The sequence below is a fragment of the Nyctibius grandis genome, chromosome 5 (genome assembly GCF_013368605.1).
Source record: "Nyctibius grandis isolate bNycGra1 chromosome 5, bNycGra1.pri, whole genome shotgun sequence".
Taxonomy (NCBI): domain Eukaryota; kingdom Metazoa; phylum Chordata; class Aves; order Nyctibiiformes; family Nyctibiidae; genus Nyctibius; species Nyctibius grandis.
The window spans coordinates 17,369,992-17,391,746 of record NC_090662.1 but is presented as its reverse complement, the minus strand read 5'-3'; the positions used below and the strand labels follow the sequence as shown (position 1 = coordinate 17,391,746).

General features: G+C 39.8%; 1 protein-coding gene across 1 annotated transcript in view; it reads right to left on the bottom strand.

Moving 5' to 3' along the window:
- SLC2A13 (solute carrier family 2 member 13) overlaps window positions 1-21,755 on the bottom strand; it is a 174,141-nt gene that overhangs the window by 129,443 nt on the left and 22,943 nt on the right. The window contains exons 2-3 of the mRNA XM_068401084.1: window positions 10,468-10,627; window positions 4,066-4,274 (exon numbers count right to left, since the gene is read on the bottom strand). Of these exons, the coding sequence (XP_068257185.1) occupies window positions 4,066-4,274; window positions 10,468-10,627 (369 nt within the window). The remainder of the gene's footprint in view (window positions 1-4,065; window positions 4,275-10,467; window positions 10,628-21,755) is intronic.

Below are 21,755 nucleotides of genomic sequence, written 5' to 3'. Positions count from 1 at the left end.
TGTGAGATAAATAGGGCTGGGGGAGATTACGCTGCTCTCCTAGTGCAATTATGATCAATGGTTACACATTCTTCATTTACACAAAAATAAATGTCTAGTCTTAACACACATGATGTTCATTTTGTCATGATGTTAAGTTAGTAGTATACTCATAACTACTGATTTCACGTGAAACACCACGCATCCTGGCACACCACAGCTCAGGACTGCTACAAGAGGGGCCTGAGGAAAAGCCATGCAGTTTGCAGATGCTTTCACACAGACAGTGCAAACTGATACTCTTCTATGATTTGCTTTGAACACTGGAGTGTTGTCAAACATACAGGAAATTAATGATCTATTTAAAATGTCTCTGTTGGATGCTAGAATGTTTTCTTTCCAGTCTGAAATGACCACTACACTGGCAGCCGTAAGACTTTTACAAAAGGTGTGCTAGATAGCTTTATTGTTATGCACAAAACCCACCACTGTTAAATTCACTCCAAAGTGCTTGCTCTAAAATTAGCATTACGAATCCCACTCTCTAACTCGCTTAGGAGCACAAGTTACTCCATCTATACCTGTATAATAAGCTCCTGTGCCAGTGCTTACCTGCATTGCTATGACTTGATTGCCTGTTTTTAACTAATGTGCAGTACAGAACACCTGCCTTAGCTGTACTAAAAACTACAATTCCACAGCAGCGCAAGTCAGGCATGTTTTGATAGGAAAAGTCACTCCAGGACCCTCTCCTAGCAATGTCTTTGATCCTTCCCTGGGCTGCAAATCCCTTCTGACCATTCTCTCCCCTTTTCCTTCCTCTTAAGGCTTCAGAGCCTGAGCCAAGCACTGGGGAATCTGCAAGATCCACAGCATACTTGAAGAGGAAGGCCACTTCGCACCTGTAAACTACTGCTTCCACAACTCTTGGGGAGCTCTCTTCTCTCTTAACATCTTCCTCCTTAGTCCTTCTACCCTTGATTTTCCTATTGACAGCTCCCTTTTACAGCCCCACCATCTGAGAGGAGGATGACATTAAAAGATGATGATTAGCTGGACTTGACAAAGATTCAACTTGTCTTGTAACGTTACTGCAGAATGCAATGCCCTCCCCTTCCCTTCTCAAAATGCAAGGTTACAACACCAAGTCACACTGGAAGCACAGAATAAAGCACGCAAAAGCAGTGTTCATGACTGCTAGAAAAAATGTCATTTGCATAACCAGTCATGAGGAAAGTGTTTGTCAAAAAGATACATCCTTTTCCTGAGACCAATCTGAAAATGCTAAAATATAAGCTGCTAAGCAGTATCAGCAGCGTTGATTTGGCCAAATGTATTGGAAAGGATAAAGAAATGTGAATAATTTGCTTAACAGGAATCCCACATTGGTACAAAAGACTTCTGTAACAGATGGTTTTTGCTGAATGTATTTTTATTATTTTCAAGACAGAAGCTGCTTGATGACCATGTGAAAAATGCAATGAACTTCTCTGGTTTTGTGACAGACATTAAAACAAAACCTTTAAGAAAGCAGCTTAAACAACACAGATGAAGTTCCCCTTTGATTCATTATTTCCGTGACAAGAATAGTTGACGAAACAGTTACAGAAGCCATTACAGTTTTTAGTGTGGGACTGAAGAATATGTTACGGTTACACTCTGTTACTCCCTTTCAGAGGAGGAGCCAAACACAGGCTTATTTTCACTGGGAAAATGATGCCCCAAGAAACTGGCAAAGATGCTCGTATATCAATTAATGAAAAAGAACATCTGTTCTCTTTCAAGAAAGGAAAAGACAGGAAAGGAAGATACACTATTACCCAAAAGTAAGCCAGATGATTTTCAACCTACAAAGTTATCTTTCCTTGAATGCCACGTACACACACTGGCAGTTTAGGGTCATTAGAGCTTTTTGTAAAACTGGAATGATGTCCACAATGTCTGACAGGAATTACTACCATCGTTTGTCATTGCTATTAACCAGGGTTTTAAAACATTGTCTACCACAAATAGGAGAAATGAATACAGGAAGTACTACAGGAATATATCGAGCAAGCAAACAAAAAACTCCACAAAGTACACATAGCCAAATGAAATGCAAAGTCTTTGCAGAAGCACACACTTGAGTTGTCAATACCTGAACACCTGGCAATGAAATCATGAACAGTAAGTTGCTCTTGCACTACGCATGCCAAATTCAATATTGAGGATCCAGACAACTCCTCAAGAAATGAAAGTAATTACAATTTAACACCACTTGTAAATACCACCTGTAAGTCACAGAAATGCAACAAAAATAATATGTCTTGATGCTGACACACAACATACCCTTCCAAGACAACGAAGGCTTTGGGTTAAATGTGATGAAGTGCAATTATTACCAAGTTATAATCAAAAACGAGAGTGACCGTAACTATCTAATGCCTATTTGCTAAGCATTTATAACAAGCGGGACAGCATATACTTGTAACTATCCTCATTTTTTTAATGCCCTTTGGTGACAACTCTGTGAATTACCTGAGAGGAAAACACCAATTCTCTGTAACCAAGAGTTCTCCTAGGAATGTGCTTGATTTAACTAAACTCCAAGAACACAGTAAGTTACTGGGGGACTGAGGGGGGAGGGAATCAAGAGACCTACACACCCCAGACAGCCAACAACCTCCTAATTGGTGTGCCAGTCCAAGTTACAAATGTATAAAGGACTGATTTAACAACTGAGCTGGAGTCAGTCCTACTGCAGTCTTACAGCACCACGTTTAGTTTACAAATAGTGAAACAGCAGCATGAGGAAAGATTTAAGAGAGGGAAACAAGGTCACACCCTATAGCCCAGTGACTAAAAATAAGGGACTGGATGGGTCAAACACCTACTCCTTTTATTTCTACAAAGCATAAAAACTTTAATACTAGACATTAAGTGGCTCTCCACGGAATCAAACAGCCCAATCCCTAATGAGGATCAAGAACCTCGGCACAGGACTCTTAAATCCAAGCTGTGCTATGAATATTCACTTCAGCTTTTTATCAAATCAGCTTCAACGAACTTAATTTTCCCCCTCCCCAAACTGAAGAACTGGAAAAAAGTCTCCAAGGCCTCAAAAACATAACCGGAGAAAAAAAATCCAGCCCTACTTCACACCAGTGATGAACATTTTGAAAATCCCTTCACTAGTATGTAGCAAATAACTTCTTTCAGATACTCAATTATTTATTGTAAGGCTCAAAGCCAAACTCAATGAGGCAATGAGATTAGGTATTATAAGATGTTGAATCTCATTTTACACAGATGTAAAATAACTTGCATTTTTCTTTCCATCAGCCCTAAGAAGTTACAGTGTTTTCCTATCAATGTTTAAGGAAGCAAGAATTAAGATGAACCTTACTTAAGAGACTTACTTGAGATTCCCATGTTAACTCTTTCAGCACAAAGCAAACAAAAAATACGTAGTGGACAAAGTCAATGGAATGGTAATCTTGCTTCATTGGTACACACGTAAGTACATACATAAATTTTTGAGCAATTATGGCATAAGCATACAAAAGAGTAAGAAAAGGATTTTAGATATGTTATTCTCTTGAAGGCAGACCAAAAGGACCTTCAGAAGCTGCCTTTACTGAAAAAGAATCTCTATATTACATGCGTAGTTTTATAAAACTTTCCAAAGGCTGTTTGTCTAGAGTGTGGCCAACCAGGATAGTTCTTCTGACCTCCCTCGTGTGTGTTTGGCCTTTTCCACTGATGAAAGAAAACAAACTTTATTTTATTTATTTCCACTCTTCAAGATGTGCGTTCTTAAACTGAGTCATTTTTGAGTGCAATTCTCACATAAGCGTAGGTCATATAAACTTAGAATCTTACACAACTTTACTTTTTCCTCACTTAAGAAATCAGAACCTAATTTAAAACTGTAGGATCATAAAAACATCTGTTCATTTCTTAAGCTACCAGGATATGAAATATTTCAAATAGTAAAACAGACAAGAAAAGTGAAACATCAAGTTCCAACAGGCTACGACTTCAACATTTCTTCTGATTATTATCTCCTCATTGATAGGCAGAGAGGCCAACAAGCATTCAGCATACCTGCTCCAACTTCTTTTTCTTCTTCTTCAATGTTGTTTTTGATACTGTCATACTCCTCATCGATTGCCTGGTTGCCACGCATTTGAGACAGAATTCTCCGTGCTCTCTGAGTCTGGCCTTTCTGAATGAGCCAGCGGGGACTTTCAGGAAGAAACAGGAATCCAAGAAACTGTATAACTGCCGGAACAGCCGACAGGCCCAGCATGTACCTGGAAATAAGTAAATAAGTAAATATCTAATATTTGCCTACACAAACATGCTATGAGAAGACTCAGAGCTATTCAAGCTGTAATTTACAACTCAAACCCATCTCCCCTCATATTCTTCATCACCAGAAGTTAAGCAGGCAAGAATCATATTCTGCAAGTATTTTAGAAAACAGGACCCTCGCTTTCAATGCCAGGAAAACTCAAGGACATTTTGACTATTTTGCCACCACTGACCCTACAGCCACTGGTCCTGAGGACACTACGTCAGACTGAAAACAAAAAACCCTGAAACATTCCAGTACTTTGGAAATTTATAATCTCTTCAGTGAAGACACAAGAAAAGAATGAACAGAAAGAGAAAGCAAAGGCACAGAGAACAAATGGGTACTTGCTGATGGCAAAAATGAGACTGAAATCCTGCTAATTGTTTTACAGACATATAAAAAAATAAACGCAAAACCAGCCAACAAAAAAAAAAAAAAATGCTTAATTTGGTCAGTAATATGCATACACAGACACACATGACCAAGGAACATGCCTCTTGTGTAAGGAGATGCCTGGTTTACTTTTGAAAATTTCTGACTGTAAGCAGAAACACTGAAAAAAGTTCATTTCAGCAGCACACAATTTACAACATATCTTTTAGACAGTCTGCTCTTAAATCTTCAGCCAGCTGCAACGTTAGGTTTTAATTCAAAACCGCATTTTAGATGCCTGGGGGGGTTACTATATTGAGCATTAAGGCTAGGTCTCTACTCAACAAAGAATTACCACTGGCAGAAGTGTTATGCTTCCAGGGATAAGCACTGACACCTGTGACAACACCCACTGATACCATGAATCACTCCAGCTACAGCAGGGAGAAAAGACTGTGGAAGACAACCATACCACCAGCTTTCATAGGTGGTTCTGGTCTATACACTTCACATTTTTATATTCCTTCAATAAAACACTAAGAAGAATAACAAGAATTGCAGAACATTTATAATTTTGTTCTGTTTTTTATATCTGACCATTTCCCATTTGTGCTTCACTGAGATTTTTTTCACTTCCATTAAAGACTTCAAACGGTGCTGGTGTCACCTGTACATTACTGTAGCTATCATGGGTTTCAGATTAGTGGTTATAATCATTAGAACACCTCCAGAAACTAGCCCCTGGAATGAATACTGAGGTAGCCTGTAGTCATAAACAGGTTCACACCTTGACATCAGTCAGGAGATTAGGGAGATTTGCTTATCTCTCCTCTCTTCATACCCCAGGATGCACGCTTTCACACAGACGACTCGTCGGTCTCTCACTTAGATGTTTTTATAAAGCATGCTATGAAATGAGATTGCTAATTGAGTAAGAAAGAGAGCACAACCATTAATAGAAACCTTGTTTCAGAGCAACGAACCTAATGTATTTGTCAAGTCCAAATCCATTTTTTATGAAAATGGAAAAAGACTTTCTCAGAGGCATTTGTAGATTTAACAAAGAAAAACATGAGCAATACCACAGGGCAGAAAACTGGAGAATGGGGAAAAGAACACTCAAAAGGTAATGCAGAGAGGATGGCCATCCTGGGACAATGTGCATGCAGGCCAGTCTTCCCATCCCCAAGCTGAGCCTTCAAGTTCTTCCTAAAACAAGCAAAAATTTCTGAAGGTCATAGAAGTAAATCTTGGTCTAGAAAGAAATTTGTGAGCAAGTCTCTTATTTTCTAACACTTTAAGAATGGTATAGCTCATCACTAGTTAAAAAAAGGAAAGCAGATAGAAGAAAATAAATTCAAAACACAAAGCTTGTGGAAGGATTATTAGTTGAGTAGTCTTCAGCCAACACATCTAAGAAGTGTCACTAATTCACAAATGTTCTCATTCCTCATTCACTAATGCTCTCATTCATTAATGTCCTCATTTCTTCCAATGCTCTCCCCTCTCTACAAACATTTTGGTAGCTGTGTACAGAATCACCTTTACGTATGCACCATTGAAGCTCACCAAATTGTACATTCAATATCTGCATTAGAGTGGTATTTAGAAAGCCTTTTCTATTTCAAATGAAGAACAGAACAAAACCATGGAGATTAAAAACACAATCACTGTATTCTGTGAAACTGCAAGCAAAAGGATCTTTTAATGCATCTAAATAAACAGATTTAGTCCTTTACGCTCATATTACCTAATTTCTGCTCTCTCCTCCAAAGCCCTTCAGTCCCTCAAACGCAGCAGAGCCTCCAGAACTAAGCAACTGGGTACCTGCAATCGTATTTGGAGGCAAAATCAATTGATGCTCCTGAAAGCTTGATCCAGCCTGTTAAGGCTACCAGTTGGACTCTATTGGATTGTTTATCACAGGCAAGATAAAAAAATAAACGTACAGAAAGTGCTCGCTCACTAAAGTCAGTTTCCAATCAACACGTTTCTGGTCAAAGTTGAGTACAAGGAGCAGGTGAGAAGGAAAACATTCAGTTAAGAGCATACATCCATTGCAAGTTCAAGAGTTGTTGCAATTTCCAGATCAAACAACTTTGATATAAACAATTTAGAGTAAAAGCAGGTCATTTTAGACATTTCATGCAGTGAGCCAGCTTTCAGAAATCTAATATAGTTCTTTCCTATACAGAGTACAAGATTTTGCATTTGAAGCCAGATGTCTAGCAGACTGAAAAAATTCAGCATGAAATTTAATAAGTCTGCTGTAACATTTCTCCTTCTCAGACATACTGATGCAATACTATTAAGATGGCATTAGCAGGGTTTATAAGGCTAACCTGACATAAGAGTCAGGTTAAATATTTGTTTTCCTTGGTTTATTTTTAATTTAATATCCAACATTTCCAAGAACAAGCAGAGCTGAGAAAAAGTAAAATTCCTTATTGTTTTTTGTAGCACTCCAATACTTAGCCATTCAGTCACTAAGAGCTACAATAATTGCTGTAATTTTCCTTCTTATATGTGATGACTCTGGAGCAAACATCTGCAATTTCTCCCCTTGTGTTTGCTGGCCACCCTTTCCAGGTGACAGACCATCTGTACTCTCCCCTGCTCAGTCTTAGGTTGCAGTAAACTAGCTGAGGACAGACAAGTACCCAATTCCCAATTAACAGCTCCAGCACCACAGCTGAGAATCCTTGGATACCTCATCACTAGCATAGCCTCAGTTCCTGCCCAACGCACTGTCAACTGTTTCACTTCACTTCGTTCCACTCAATCCGGCAGAACCGTACTTGGCCTATACATAAAACACAGCATTACTGCATTAGCGGAAGTTATCCAGCATGAGCCAGCAAGCTGCAAGAAACAATTACTCCTCACTATTCAACACACCACGCTGAATTTGGAAGACTGGGACCACCAACATGAGAGCGCGCTATGAACCAGGAATAGCAATGGATCGCTAAGATGGTCGTGGAACTGGAGTGCATGACATAATAGGCTGAGAAAACTGGGTTTGTGCTACCCAGAACAGAGATGATCAAGAGAGGATCTAATTGCATCTTTCACAACTGAAAAGGAGCTCAGAGAGAAGATAGAGACAGACTCTTCTCAGATGTACACTGTGAAAGGACAAGAGTCAATATTCACAGGCTGCAACAAGGAAAATTCAGATCAAAGATAAGGGAAACCAGTTCTTCAAGTAAGAGTGACTGAACATCTGAACAAGTTGTCTTGAGAAGTGGAAATGCCCATAGTTGGAGATTTTCAAAAGTCAGGATCTCACACAGCTCTGATCAAACACCCAACCTCCTAGTCTTACTCAATCCACAGATTCTAGATTTTACTCGTAATTTTTTCAGTTCAGATAGGTTAAAAGGCCCGAATAATACCAGAGTAGTTTATTTTTTGTTCCAAACAGAAGAATAAGTTACACCAATGTAGAAGTTCTCAGAACAGCTGTGCAGCCTTTCAGTGGGTGGGGACCTCATCCCTATTTAAGGAATAGTGGGATATCGAAACATCAGTGTTATACAAAAAGATAAAATCTACATTTGACAATGATTATTGCCCTCTACCTACTCTTCCACTTTAGCTAAATATATTTACAAATTAACATATCACAAGATGGTAACTTCTGTGTGTGTAACAAATTGGAATTATATTTTTCACTTAAATAATCATTTACATACAACTGTACTTGTCAATCCTATGTCACTGCTTGATTTGACAAATGATACATCCTATACCACAATGCTAGCTCTTTGATTGATCTTTTCCAAAGAAGCCTAGAAGTCTGCTTTTGAGCTGCAAAAATTGAAGCTAGGAAATATCTTAGTTTATCTGAACAATTAAATAAAAAACACATCTCCAGTCAGATCAATACTCGTCAGATACTTTGTTAGCTTGTATTATTCTTCCTATATGCTAGTATTTACTGAAAGACAATTACAAACACATCCTGACCTCCTATGTGCCAGCCCACTAATGGGAAAAAAAACCCACAGATTTACATTCACAAAAGCTTCCCCCAGCAGAATCCGTAACCACTGAGGTAAACTGAGCTCGAAAAATCTGCCTAAACAGAAAGTGCACAACACCTCTAACAGTAAAAGTGACTCAGAGCTCCAGTTCTAAATAAATATCTTTACTTGTCCATTCCTGCCACCCAGTCCCATGCATAGGGAGCAATTACATTAGCAAATTATTTAGGCTAAAAGTTAGCTTAAAATAATAATGCGACTACCGAATAATTGGCATCAGCGATCATATACTTCAGTTTGTATTTTATCTAGAAATGCATTACTGCATGCCATTAGCTTTTCTCAAAATCGAGCATATTCTTTAACTGTAGAAAGGGATTAGCAATCCTATAAAACTGAGTTTTTCTTTCAGTGAAGGCTGTTTCTCCATTCTCCATAAGTGGACACAGTCTGCCAGAGAACGCAGCTGCATTATAATGAAAAGGTCATCAAAAGCTTCACATAAAAATGCAAAATGCTATTTTCACTTGAGCTAAAGTAATCATTTTCAGAAAGCGCAAAGCAGAGCTAAAACTTAAAATTAAATTAAAATTAAATTAAATGTATATTAAACAAAATCAGCACGAAGTGACTTTTTTCTTAAGATCAAAATGTGACATCTTTTTTACAAAAGAGGCAAAGGAAACAATTACACGCACAAAAAGTAAAAACCTCAAACTTTTTGAATGTTCAGACATACACAAATTAAACTGTAGATTTATTAGGAAGAAAACATTAACTTTTTGATTTTTTCTTTACATACTATAAAAAGATCTGTTTCCAAGTTCTTCTGTGTACCAAGTCTCAAATTAATTGTTCCTAACTTAAACCTCAAACATCAGTGCACCTAGAAATCCCTATTTAGCTCCATTAGAAGCCAGAAGACACAATAACATTTATGTCACAAGTTTTTGGGATGGGGGGAGGATCCTTCAAATTAGGATTTTCAAATAGCAAAATGATTCCAGGCTGTAGCAAGAGAAATCGAAGGCCCTACAACAACATGCATCCCTTTCCCAAGAGTGCTTCAGGAGAAAAGCACACATAATTAAGCACAAATTTCAGAAGCTGGAATGTATAGTATCAGTTATTCCTCCTACACATTTCTGTTAATTATTTTTTCCACTCAGCACTGCAAGTAAAACACTGAGCCACTGAAATTTCTCATCTCTCTCAAATGACACACCACCATAAAGATGGTAGGTATAAGGCTGCAGTCCAGAAACACTTAGTGATGCCTACAGGGAGAACACATGTCCAGAAAAGAGATTCATATTATTCTATAACCTAAACTTTTAACTATAAGGTTATGCTACAATATCCTTCACTTCAATTCTGATTGGATTACTACTACTTAGATTAAGAATATTGGAAATACACCTCTATTTTGTGCATACAGCATCATACTTACTGGAAATTTGCCTTTCAAAAAATCAGCATGTAATTATTCTAAATGCAAAAGGCAAGCTACTTTCATAAACATCATGACAATCATTCAAGCTTGTTGATGCATATTTATTGCTCATCCATTTTAAAGTTTATGAAGTCAAAAAATCTAAGCATACTGTGAATATTAAGCCTAAGTGAAAGCTGAATAGCATTTAGCAAGAGTTAATTATTAACGTTCCATTTCAGTATGCAGTTTTACCACTCTACATGTAAACTCTATTTTACCAACAAGAATTATAATAGTTGTCAACCAAATCACAACCATGCCAGTTTTGCTTTTAGCAAGGAAGACTCACAAACCTCCATCCGTCCTTCGCGAGGTAGCTGAAGATTCCATCGATGACACTTGCAAAAAACTGCCCTCCGGTGATGAACAGAGTGTTAATGGTGACTAATCTGCCTCTTAAGTGCGGTGGAGCAACTTCTGCGATGTACACTGGCACAGTCATAGAAGCTACACCTAAAAGAATAAATTAAATTACAGTTATAAAATCAAAAGAGATACTACATCCCTTTTTCATCATAAAATATTATACCATTTAAATGGAACAAGCTGGAAGAATTTGATTTCCAGGTTCCGAAAGATGAAAAGGAAGAAAATACACCTAATGAACTCTAGAAGAATGCACAGAGCAAATGGGCACACACACTGGTTGCTAATTGCTGTATTGCAAGTTCAAGGTTTGATGCAATGATACAAGGAATAACTCACTTCAATTCACACGGCATGTATACTAAGATTAAATAAAAAGCATAAATATATAGTTTTGAAACAAAGAGATGCTACTATCTAAGTAAGCATATGTAAGTCAAAGTGACTAACTGAAGATGCCCAGTGTTCACAGCTCTGAGTTTAAACATAACTTTAGCATGGCTTCCACCTTCAAGAATAAGCAAGACCAAGCACTATTAATTACTCTCATTATTATTATTGTGTAATTTCATTATTGTTATATAGAATGGATTGTTTCTTGACTTTCTTGATTGTTTCTTGACTTGGTTTCAAAGTGTTCCATATGCACTGCTAAAAACTCTACCGCCATAAGGAAGCAAAGACTGACGCTAAAGCACAGGTGCCTTTTATTCTGTCTTAACACTGGTAGTATTTCCTGTAAATTATGCGATGGCTCTAAATGAGCCATTTGTGCAAAAGATAGAAGTGCCCATGTGGAACACACACAGGAGCGCACACACACAAACTGTAAAAATAGGAGTTCAATGGCATATAAAGAGCAGAGCTGGGTGTGGTACATGCTTTGGTGGTCCAAATGCACCAACACATTCGTATTCTCATTTAAAGGAAATTTGCATCCCTATTTCCTTAAGAGAACCAACACCGACAACCAACAGCAATTTTTTTTGTAGTTAAAACTAGAAGTACATTGGTGGCACACACACAAAAACACATTTCAACTGAAGCCAGCTGAGATACAACTTGAGCATGGTGAGCACGGCCAAGCAGCAGCAGATACATCGCATCTACCAGCCTAGGGCAGCTCCACTGCATCCACACCAACAGCCCCACACTAGCATGGGCCAGTGCCATACCCCCAGCAAGAAACGAGGTCACGTAAAGGCATGCAGACTCCTGAAGCACGGCTACAGTTCCCTGCTCGTGTCATGGCGTAAAGGCTTTGTCATAAAATGGTGGAGGCTTCGGCAGGCGCCCTGCTGCCTGGCTGACTCACCGAACTAAGAGCACAAAATCATCTTTAGCAATAAGGTTAGCCTGACAGAACTGCTGGGAGCCTCCCAGAGCTCGAGCGAGGAATATAGATTGTTTAATAATAAAATGGCATCAGAAGATCTTTTGTTACGATAGGTAAACGCTCGCAGCAGCCTCTCAGCATGATAACCCAGTTCCCGGCAGAGCCTCCCAGGACATGCCAATGCCTCCTCCTCCTATTGACTAAGCAACCCACACGGAATGAAAAAAACACATAAAAGTGTCAGAAAAAAAAAAAAAACATTAAAAATTTATTCAGCCATTTTTCAAAGCCAACCAGAACACACCATGGAAAAATGCATTCAAATAGCCCTTTGCGTGTGTGATAGAGAAGCAATTTTTCAAATGCAGTCCAGCATTAGGGATATTTCTCTCACGTCTTTCACATCAGTGTTTGAACTAATTACGATTAAAGCAATGTAGATAGCATACATATAAGGGAAAAGTCTTATGGGAAAGCATAGGAGCACGTCTGCTTTCTGCAAACAAAAGACACCAAGGACGTGTGCGAGGCAGCGGCTCAGGCTGGGGTGGAGGGGAAGGGCCCTACAGCCGGGGCAGCCCTGGTCCGAGGAGCCTGGGCCTTCCTGCGCTCCCGACCTCCACTCTCCTCGGGCACACCACCTCACACCTTCATGCTCGTTCCCCCACTGCAGCGTGGCCACCTTCCCACTGCCAAGACTGGCCTGGAAGGACTCCAGCTCTGCGGGGCCAGGCCTAAAGCCCAGTGCCATGGTCTCTGCCTGCGACGGGCAGCAGAGGCTTAGGAAAGGTTCAGCAGCAAAACGAGCATCGAGTAATTCACCTGCTACACCCTAAACAACCTTCTGATAATCACCAGGTTTGGGAATTCGTAACTTGATGGACCAGATGCTTGATATCTCTGGAGGGTTTTTTTGAGGCCATTCATTCTTTGCTCTCTGCTACTCTGTTTAGACCAGCCATCACTAAAAAAGCCACAGTAACTCAAAGATGGGGGGCGAGGGAAGGGGGAAAAAAGTTTGCTTGCCAGTAGCTATTTTATCAGTTGGCCCATAAACACCTTCCCTGCTGTTTGCAAGTGTAACATGGAAATGAGAGCAGATGATTGAATGCAGAGCAGCAGGAATGAGAGACCAAGCCCTCCAACATGGAGCTGACAGGTATAGGAACAGAATGGGGTCTTGCAATAAATATAGGGAAGAAAAACATAGTTGTGTTTCTGTCTTTCAGGGGACAGAGAAAACTGATGTTACATCTTTTCTCTTGGGAGCTACTGAAAGCCAGTCCCCAGCATTCATCTTCCCCCATGCCCTGCAAACACAGATACCATTAAAAGCTTTAGAAAAATAACACATAGTCCCAAGAAGGATATCTTTGAAATAGATAATCATCTAGAGAAGTTAATTTGAAAGGTAAAGATGGCAACATCTGTATGTGGATTTTACTGGAAAGCAGTTAAGAAGATGTGCACCACCAAAACCAATATATGCTCTGTAAAAAAAGCTACATTTTCCCCCCATTCAACTCTTAACGAAGGCTGATTTTACACAGGCTCTTCAGAAAAATCTTGTTCAAAATGTGCCAGCTAAATCTGCTTCTCAGGCATCCAGAAAGCAGAGCCACACCGTTGATCAGACCAACAGCAATCACTAACGTTCAGTGCACACCATCAGTCCTGGGGCACCGCTAGAACCCCTGTTACCCCCAGCCAGCACAACACTTGCCATTTACAGGTGAAATTAAAGCCTGCTGCCTTAACATAAAGGTAGTGTGAAGGTCAAAATGTGTTTGTACGGCGTCTTGAGGCACCATGTCAGCAGGACGTTTACTGTTTCTGCTGTGCTCTTGCCACAAAGTTAATGACTACAGGAATTAGCAGAGGAAGGGGAAGCTTGCATACCTCAACAGTCCCATCACAAGCTGGCCAATGATACCAGCTATTCAGCTGGCATTAATACAATAGCTGAAATTATTTATTATCAAACCTGCAATGAACAGTACATGATTTCTTAGGAAAATCTAAGGAGTTAAGAGTATTAGTTCAAAATAACACAGAATTGTTTAGAATGACAGGGACATTTGGAGACCATCTAGTTCAACCCCTGTTCACGCAGGGTCAGCTAGAGCAGGTTGCCCAGGACCATGCTCAGTTAGGTCTTGACCATCTCCACAGGTGGATCTCCAACCAAAATTCTGTCATTCTGTGTCTTCCATGACAGCTTTCTCACCATGAGACTTTTCACAATGTTGCTGTCAAAAGCAGCCTTTTTGGCTTTGTACTCAGATCTTACTTCCTCTGCTGGGTTTCCCAAAACCTATTGGTTCAAAACATCCAAACAAAAACCTCAGTTCAGAAGATAAATTTACGTTATGTATTTCCAGTTATCATTTAGATATCAAAATATACGCTTTGCTACTCTGAGCCTGAAACAGAGTGCGGCAGGAGGTTTCAAGAAATGGGAGGAGGCAACTAGGAAAGCCTCCCCACTTTGGCTGGCTGCCATCCAGCAAGCATTCCAGCAAGACATCCTCCACACACAGGAGGTTCCACATAAATATGAGGAAAAACTTCTTTACGGTGAGGGTAACCGAACACTGGAACAGGCTGCCCAGAGAGGTTGTGGAGTCTCCTTCTCTGGAGACATTCAAAACCCGCCTGGACGCGTTCCTGTGTGATATGGTCTAGGCAATCCTGCTCTGACAAGGAATTGGACTAGATGATCTTTCGAGGTCCCTTCCAATCCCTAACATTCTGTGATTCTGGGATTCTGTGATTCACACACAAAAGCAAAAGTTCTTTCTAAAAAAATCACCAGGAGTAAAAAAGGCTATTCTGAAACAGACCAAATTAAGGAAAAAAATCATATCACCTTAAGGAAATAGTGTTTTAGATTCTATAATGTTACTCACATTACAGATTTGCTTTCAATTGCCTTAGAATGCATCAATGTTCTCCAGATTTTCCTCCTCTAATTTCAGTTTAAGACACACTAGAACATAGAGGAATAAGTTCTTGTGAAAAGGCATACTTGGAAGCAAGGCATTAAATGTTAATCAACTATAAAAATCTCTAAAATACATAACCAGTATTCATTATGTAGTTGTTTTAATAGATAGATATTAAAGAAATTTGAAAACAAAGAACAGCTTTCCTAGCAAAATAAATACGGTTGCAGTGAAATCTTATCTTAATCTTTCACATGAGAATGCTTTCATTTACACTTAGATGACATATTCTAATATGCTCTCACTGTTAAACTGCTCACACTAAATAAAAGATTCTTGCTGCAGGCAAGTCTATCACTACCTAACTAATAAAGCTGGTAAGTGACAAGATGTGAGGAAAAGAAAATGAAAACAATTAACTGAAAATCTGTCGGAGAAAGTTTAAGCTCTACATTGTGCACCAGAGCTATGAAATCTGAGAAGAAAGAGCAGGCAACCCCAATCTTTATCCACTTGAGTAGCCAAGGCGTTAACCTTCTGCCCTCATTAAAGAATATAGCTCAGAAAAAAATGTAATAGAAGGTTCCTTAAATTTAGACCACAAGAAGCATCTAATTATTATACAGGAAGCATTAGATGACACGATGGACTTAAATCATCATATTAAATGTTTTTTCACATCTAAGATCACTTAGGAGACTAATTACTAGAGCTGCTACTATAATCTGCAGACTTACCATTGGAAAGCAGAGACAAGATAGTGCACAGCTCAATTTTAAGACAATCAATAGAAAGCAGGTGTGAAAAAGCATCTTAGAATCACATTACCATCCAGAAAGGTATTTTCAGTATGAACATGTAAGCATTATAAAGAATTCATTCAGAAGTTCAGGAACGAAGTCAACAAACCTACTGACAGGAGAGATAGAAAGATCATGAAGGAGAACTCCTATGACAATTAGGAGAATTAAAAATATATTTTAAGAAATGAGATTAAGGTAGCAAAACAAAAGGACTAAAGAAGGAATACAAGTTCTTGGGAACAAATACTAGGGAGATGGAATAATTTTAAAGACTTTTTTGCAAGATCAGATGGGTATATCCTGTAAAGACCAGGACTTCCACTATAGCTCCAGTTATGTCTAGCAGACATGAGGGAAGGTGCGTCATGAAAACAGATGAGCAACAAAAGCTGGAGACAGGATATCGAATGAGACGCACTTTTACTCCTAGCATAATAAAAGAGCTCTCAGGTAGTAGGGATGTGTCAGTCATTTCACTGGCGTCAAGCAATAACCAGCATCAGGAGCAGCAAAAACATTGGGAAGGATTCCTGACAATTTTTTGTTGTTGCCATTTAGATTACTACCCAAAAGGTGCATAGACACAAGAGATAGGTGACAAGAATTGGGTAACTTCTAAAAAAACCCTTACACAACCCAATCAGCCTCGGGAATAAAGAGGTCTGGTGGTTAACTAGAAGCGCTAATGAGGCACATCCAGAAGCTGGTGTCTCTTTGTGTCATGGTTCTGTCCCTCCTTCCCTCCAGCTCACCCTGACCCTTTGCATCAACACCAGGTAAACCACGGAATACAACCAGGTATAAGGATACCCACCTGCCCGTTAAGGGGTTTGTACCCCTTAGCTCCCTTCAACAGTTCATGATGAGATCAAAGGCCTGTACCAGCCCATAGGCAGGACTACGTATGATAACGGAGACTGGCCTGAACTGCCATGGGACTCCAGACTGTCCAGTTGGAAACAAAAATAAGGACGTGAAATAATCACAAAAAATAAAAAGCAAAGATATCCCTGATCCTATTTCAGAGTACAGCACCTGAGCCATTAAAACCCTATTAATAATAAAGAACAGTCACAGCTCATTACAGAAATTTATGTTGTTAGGAGTTCCAAATGAATAAGCAGAAACAGAAGTTACTAAAACATTTCCTTTCAGGAGAATACTCCTGGGAATGAGGCATTCTTCACTAACATATAAAGCTGTACTGAGATACTTAACCAAGGTAATATTCTTTTTTTTCATATCTCTTAGAATGAACTTGTAAGAGCAAATTTTCATTAAAATGTTAAACTTTAATGCAACCAACTTTAAAGTTCACTTCATTAAGAAGCTGCCCATAGTGGTTTGTACTACTTGTAAGGATTCCAAGCAGCTTTGGCAAGTGATTCCACAGATGGAGGATTTGTGGAGGCAACCTGATGAAGCAGCAAGTTTATAGCAGCGAGAATCAGAAATTAAATATTAATCACAGCTTAATAGAGCTTGTTATGCTATGAAAGAGTTTGAATATGAATTTAAGGTTTGGTTGTTGTTTGTTTGTTGATTTTTTTAATTAAATAGTAAATTCCAAAGGGGGCAGGGGGAAACTTGCCAAGCTACAGCTGAACACCAGGCTAATGTTTTTTTCCAGCAACTTTGCAGGAAATCTGATAAACTTCTTACATCTTGGATATTGGATGTGCAATCTAATTTTAGTGCCCTGAAACACTATTGATCCCAGAAGTACATCAGATTAGACAAAGAGCCTTTCATCAAGTATTTTCTTTCAGTTGTGTTTCCACAAATGATACTTTAAGGTTTTTACTGTATTCCTGACAAGAACAGCATTCTTGCCAACCAATAATTTTAGAACATTGCTCACCATCTGAGTAGCAATATTCAAGAGGATAAGGGCAACACACCTGTTAACTTTTTGAAAGAAGCGACAAGTTCCACAACAACTGTATATTCTTACTGTCAATCTAAAGAAGAATCCATTTAATTAGTTCCATTTAAGTAGTTTACAGAGAGAAGAATGTCTGTCATTGACAAAATGGATACATTGTAACTGCAAAGGATATTTGTTTTAAAAGACCATCAGCTTTCACAAACACACATACAGGAGCTGCATTAACACTCTGCCACCTCTATCCTACAGACAACTCCACAACATATTTTAATTATACGGCTAAATCTAAATAAAAAATAAGCCTTTTCATAGTCTTGTAGAGTCCTTCCTGCTGTTACAGTTAACACTTCAGTTTTCAGTAAAGACAGTCAACCTAAGGGGATATTAGAGTGCCTCATTAAACATGCTAATAGGAAGCACTTGAGAAAGCAATGCATTTGAACACTGTTCTAGTACACTAACCACTTCCCCAGCAGAAAAAGCTAAAATCTTCATTGAAACAGCTTGTGTCTGAGCGTGAACATCAAGGGAAAGCTCAAGTCCCCTCTCATATCTAGGCTTTCCACACACTGCATATTTCTAGTAAAGGTATTATCAGCAGTTTATAACTGGTTACTTAAAGTTATTCTAAGGATGATTGGCAGCACACTTTCCCATTTCAATCTCTTCCCTACATCAGATTAGTAGAAGTCCATTTCTTACTGGTACAACTGTACTCGGCTACAGCAGAGCTCTGAAATACATAAAGGCAGCAGGACAAACTACTAGCACAAAACCCACATCAGTTTGTGAGAACATAACTCACAGTAACAGGCAGATTTATGTGCATCTCCGCTAGATGGGGGTCCAATGTCAGCAGACTTCATTATAAGTCTTGTATTTTATTTAAACACTTATTAAATCAGAGAGCTGGTTCATCATAGTTAAAGAACCTGTACTGCTGAACATTTAATACACTAAGTAACTGCAGATCTTTATGTCCCTATCTAGCCACTAGCCCAAACCAGAATGACTAATATTATAATTAGCACCAAAAACCTATGTTACTCTGAGGCATCCAACTGTGAAGGAGTCCAAGGCCCAGAACAATCTGAAGAAAAATAAATTAAGCTCCTCACTAGTTGATATTGCTTCAAATTTATAGAACAATCATATCTTAATAAGCCTGGATGAATAATTCCTTCTGTTGACTACAAGAAGGTTTTTCACTGTTGTATCAGTGAGGATCAAGAACACAAAATCATTCTTCGCCTAAAAAAACCTCAAATTGTGTCCACTAGAAACAACGACAACTATCATATTGTAAATGCAAACCACCAAAAAGATAGCATTAGCCTGTTTGAACTGCATTACACACAAGAGTAACCTCAAGTTTCAAACTCTCCCTTAATCAAAAGATACAGATGCAAACCCAACGCATAAAAAAAAATTAAGATGCCAGCACAGCGTACAATTCCTGTAGAATGAAAGGACCACGATCTTTCTCTGACATCTCCAGGGCAGTATCTTGCAAGAAGAACATAAGGAGACCACATATCATAGTAGAGAGACATGAATATTCAGCAAATTGAGTAATCAAGAAGAGACTATTTTATCGCAGCACTTATTTTCCTACACTGAAATTCTGCAAGCCAGGGAATCTCTTTAATCTGGAAACTGGGTGATTACGAAATGGGAAAAAGTCAGTGAGCCATGACACTTGAGGCAAGATAGTCAAGAACCTACCATGTACAGGCTAGAGTGTGAAAGTTCATTTTAATAAAACCTACTTTACTCCATTTATTAAAAGAATACCTAGTTTAGCAAAAACTTCAAAACATACAAAAAATTTGCAGGAATCTTTAATAACACACACAGAGCAAATTTAAAAATATTACCCACAGCCAGAAAACTGCAGGCATTCAGTTCTACCAAATAACATCCCAGTGTAGAGGGGGATACAAAACATGCCACAATCTGTGCACACCAAAAGAGTAAGCAGGAGAGCTAGAGAGGGAAAAATACTTCTTCTCTGGGAAAATTGTCAAACAGTAGGAAAGGCAAGAGAGTTTTACATGAAAGCAACCAGAACTGAGAAAGTTTTCAAGGTCAGATGAAAGTAACTATTTCTAAGTCTTAAAACCACCTTAACTCTAGAGTCCTATCCAGCCTCAGCACTATACATAGAACAGCTCATTTTGGGAAGAGAATTTTTAAAACAAATAATTTCTTCTATCCAAAGTTATTTTAAGATTACCCAAGGTTACAGTAATCTACAAACATGTAAAGAGAAAATCTGAGTGGCAAAGTCAGAAGGAGAGAGTGGGATTTAATTAACCAGAGACAAAACAATCAAGCTAAGCATCCAGAAAATTTGAAGCAACATCTTTGCAACTGTCCAAAGCAGAAAGGCATGCCTAGCACGACAGGTGTCAGATCACAGTTTACACTTCCCAGTAACCCAGAATTAGTTAGCCATATTCAGTCTTTCTTTATGGCCAGGATATATTCCTTTTAATCCACGTTGTCAAACACCCAGACTCTCCCCATTCAGCTGCCCGAGCTCCTGGGTATCCTACTGAGTGAGGGACCTCCTTCTCACAGTATGCCATAATGGGAACCTGTGCTTGTAGTTCACGGCTGTAGATCCCATTCCAGAAAGCTGGCATGTTTAAAACAAGTTACTTTCTTCATGCTGCCCAAATCTATCCACAGATGTACCTTTAAGATTTACAGAATCACAGAATGTTAGGGATTGGAAGGGACCTCAAAAGATCATCTAGTCCAATCGCTCTGCCGGAGCAGGATTACCTAGACCATATCACACACGAACGCGTCCAGGCGGGTTTTGAATGTCTCCAGAGAAGGAGACTCCACAACCTCTCTGGGCAGCCTGTTCCAGTGTTCGGTCACCCTCACCGTAAAGAAGTTTTTCCTCATATTTATGTGGAACTTCCTGTGTTCCAGCTTGCACCCATTGCCCCTTGTCCTGTCAAGGGATGTCACTGAGAAGAGCCTGGCTCCATCCTCATGACACTTGCCCTTTACATATTTATAAACATTAATGAGGTCACCCCTCAGTCTCCTCTTCTCCAAGCTAAAGAGACCCAGCTCCCTCAGCCTCTCCTCAGAAGGGAGATGTTCCACCCCCTTAATCATCTTCGTGGCTCTGCGCTGGACTCTCTCTACCAGTTCCCTGTCCTTCTTGAACTGAGGGGCCCAGAACTGGACACAATATTCCAGATGCAGCCTCATGAGGGCAGAGTAGATGGGGAGGAGAACCTCTCTTGACCTGCTAACCACACCCCTTCTAATACACCCCAGGATGCCATTGGCCTTCTTGGCCACAAGGGCACACTGCTGGCTCATGGTCATCCTGCTGTCCACTAGGACACCCAGGTCCCTTTCCCCTACGCTGCTCTCCAACAGGTTTGCCCCCAACTTGTACTCATACATGGGGTTGTTCTTTTCCAGATGTAGGACTCTACACTTGCCCTTGTTATATTTCATTAAGTTTCTCCCCGCCCAACTCTCCAGCCTGTCCAGGTCTCTCTGAATGGCTGCGCAGCCTTCCGGCACATCAGCCACTCCTCCCAGTTTGGTGTCATCAGCGAACTTGCTGACAGTGCACTCTATTCCCTCATCCAAGTCATTAATGAATATATTGAATAGAACTGGTCCCAGTACCGACCCTTGAGGGACTCCGCTAGACACAGGCCTCCGACTGGACTCTGTCCCATTGACCACCACTCTCTGGCTTCTTTCCTTCAGCCAGTTCACAATCCACCTCACTACCCGATCATCCAGACCACACTTCCTCAGTTTAGCTGCGAGGATGCTGGGGGAGACCGTGTCAAACGCTTTACTGAAATCAAGATAGACCACATCCACAGCTTTACCACCATCTATCCACTGGGTTATGTCCTCATAAAAGGCTATCAGGTTGGTTAAGCATGACTTCCCCTTGGTGAAGCCATGCTGAGTGCCCCTAATGATCCCCCTATCCTTGATGTGCCTAGAGACAGCACCAAGAACAAGTTGTTCCATCACCTTTCCGGGGATGGAGGTGAGGCTGACCGGTCTATAGTTACCCGGGTCCTCCTTCTTGCCCTTTTTGAAGACTGGAGTGACATTCGCTTTCCTCCAGTCCTCAGGCACCTCTCCCGTTGCCCACGACTTAGTAAAGATGATGGACAGTGGCCTAGCAATGACTTCCGCCAGCTCCCTCAGCACCCGCGGGTGCATCCCATCAGGGCCCATGGAT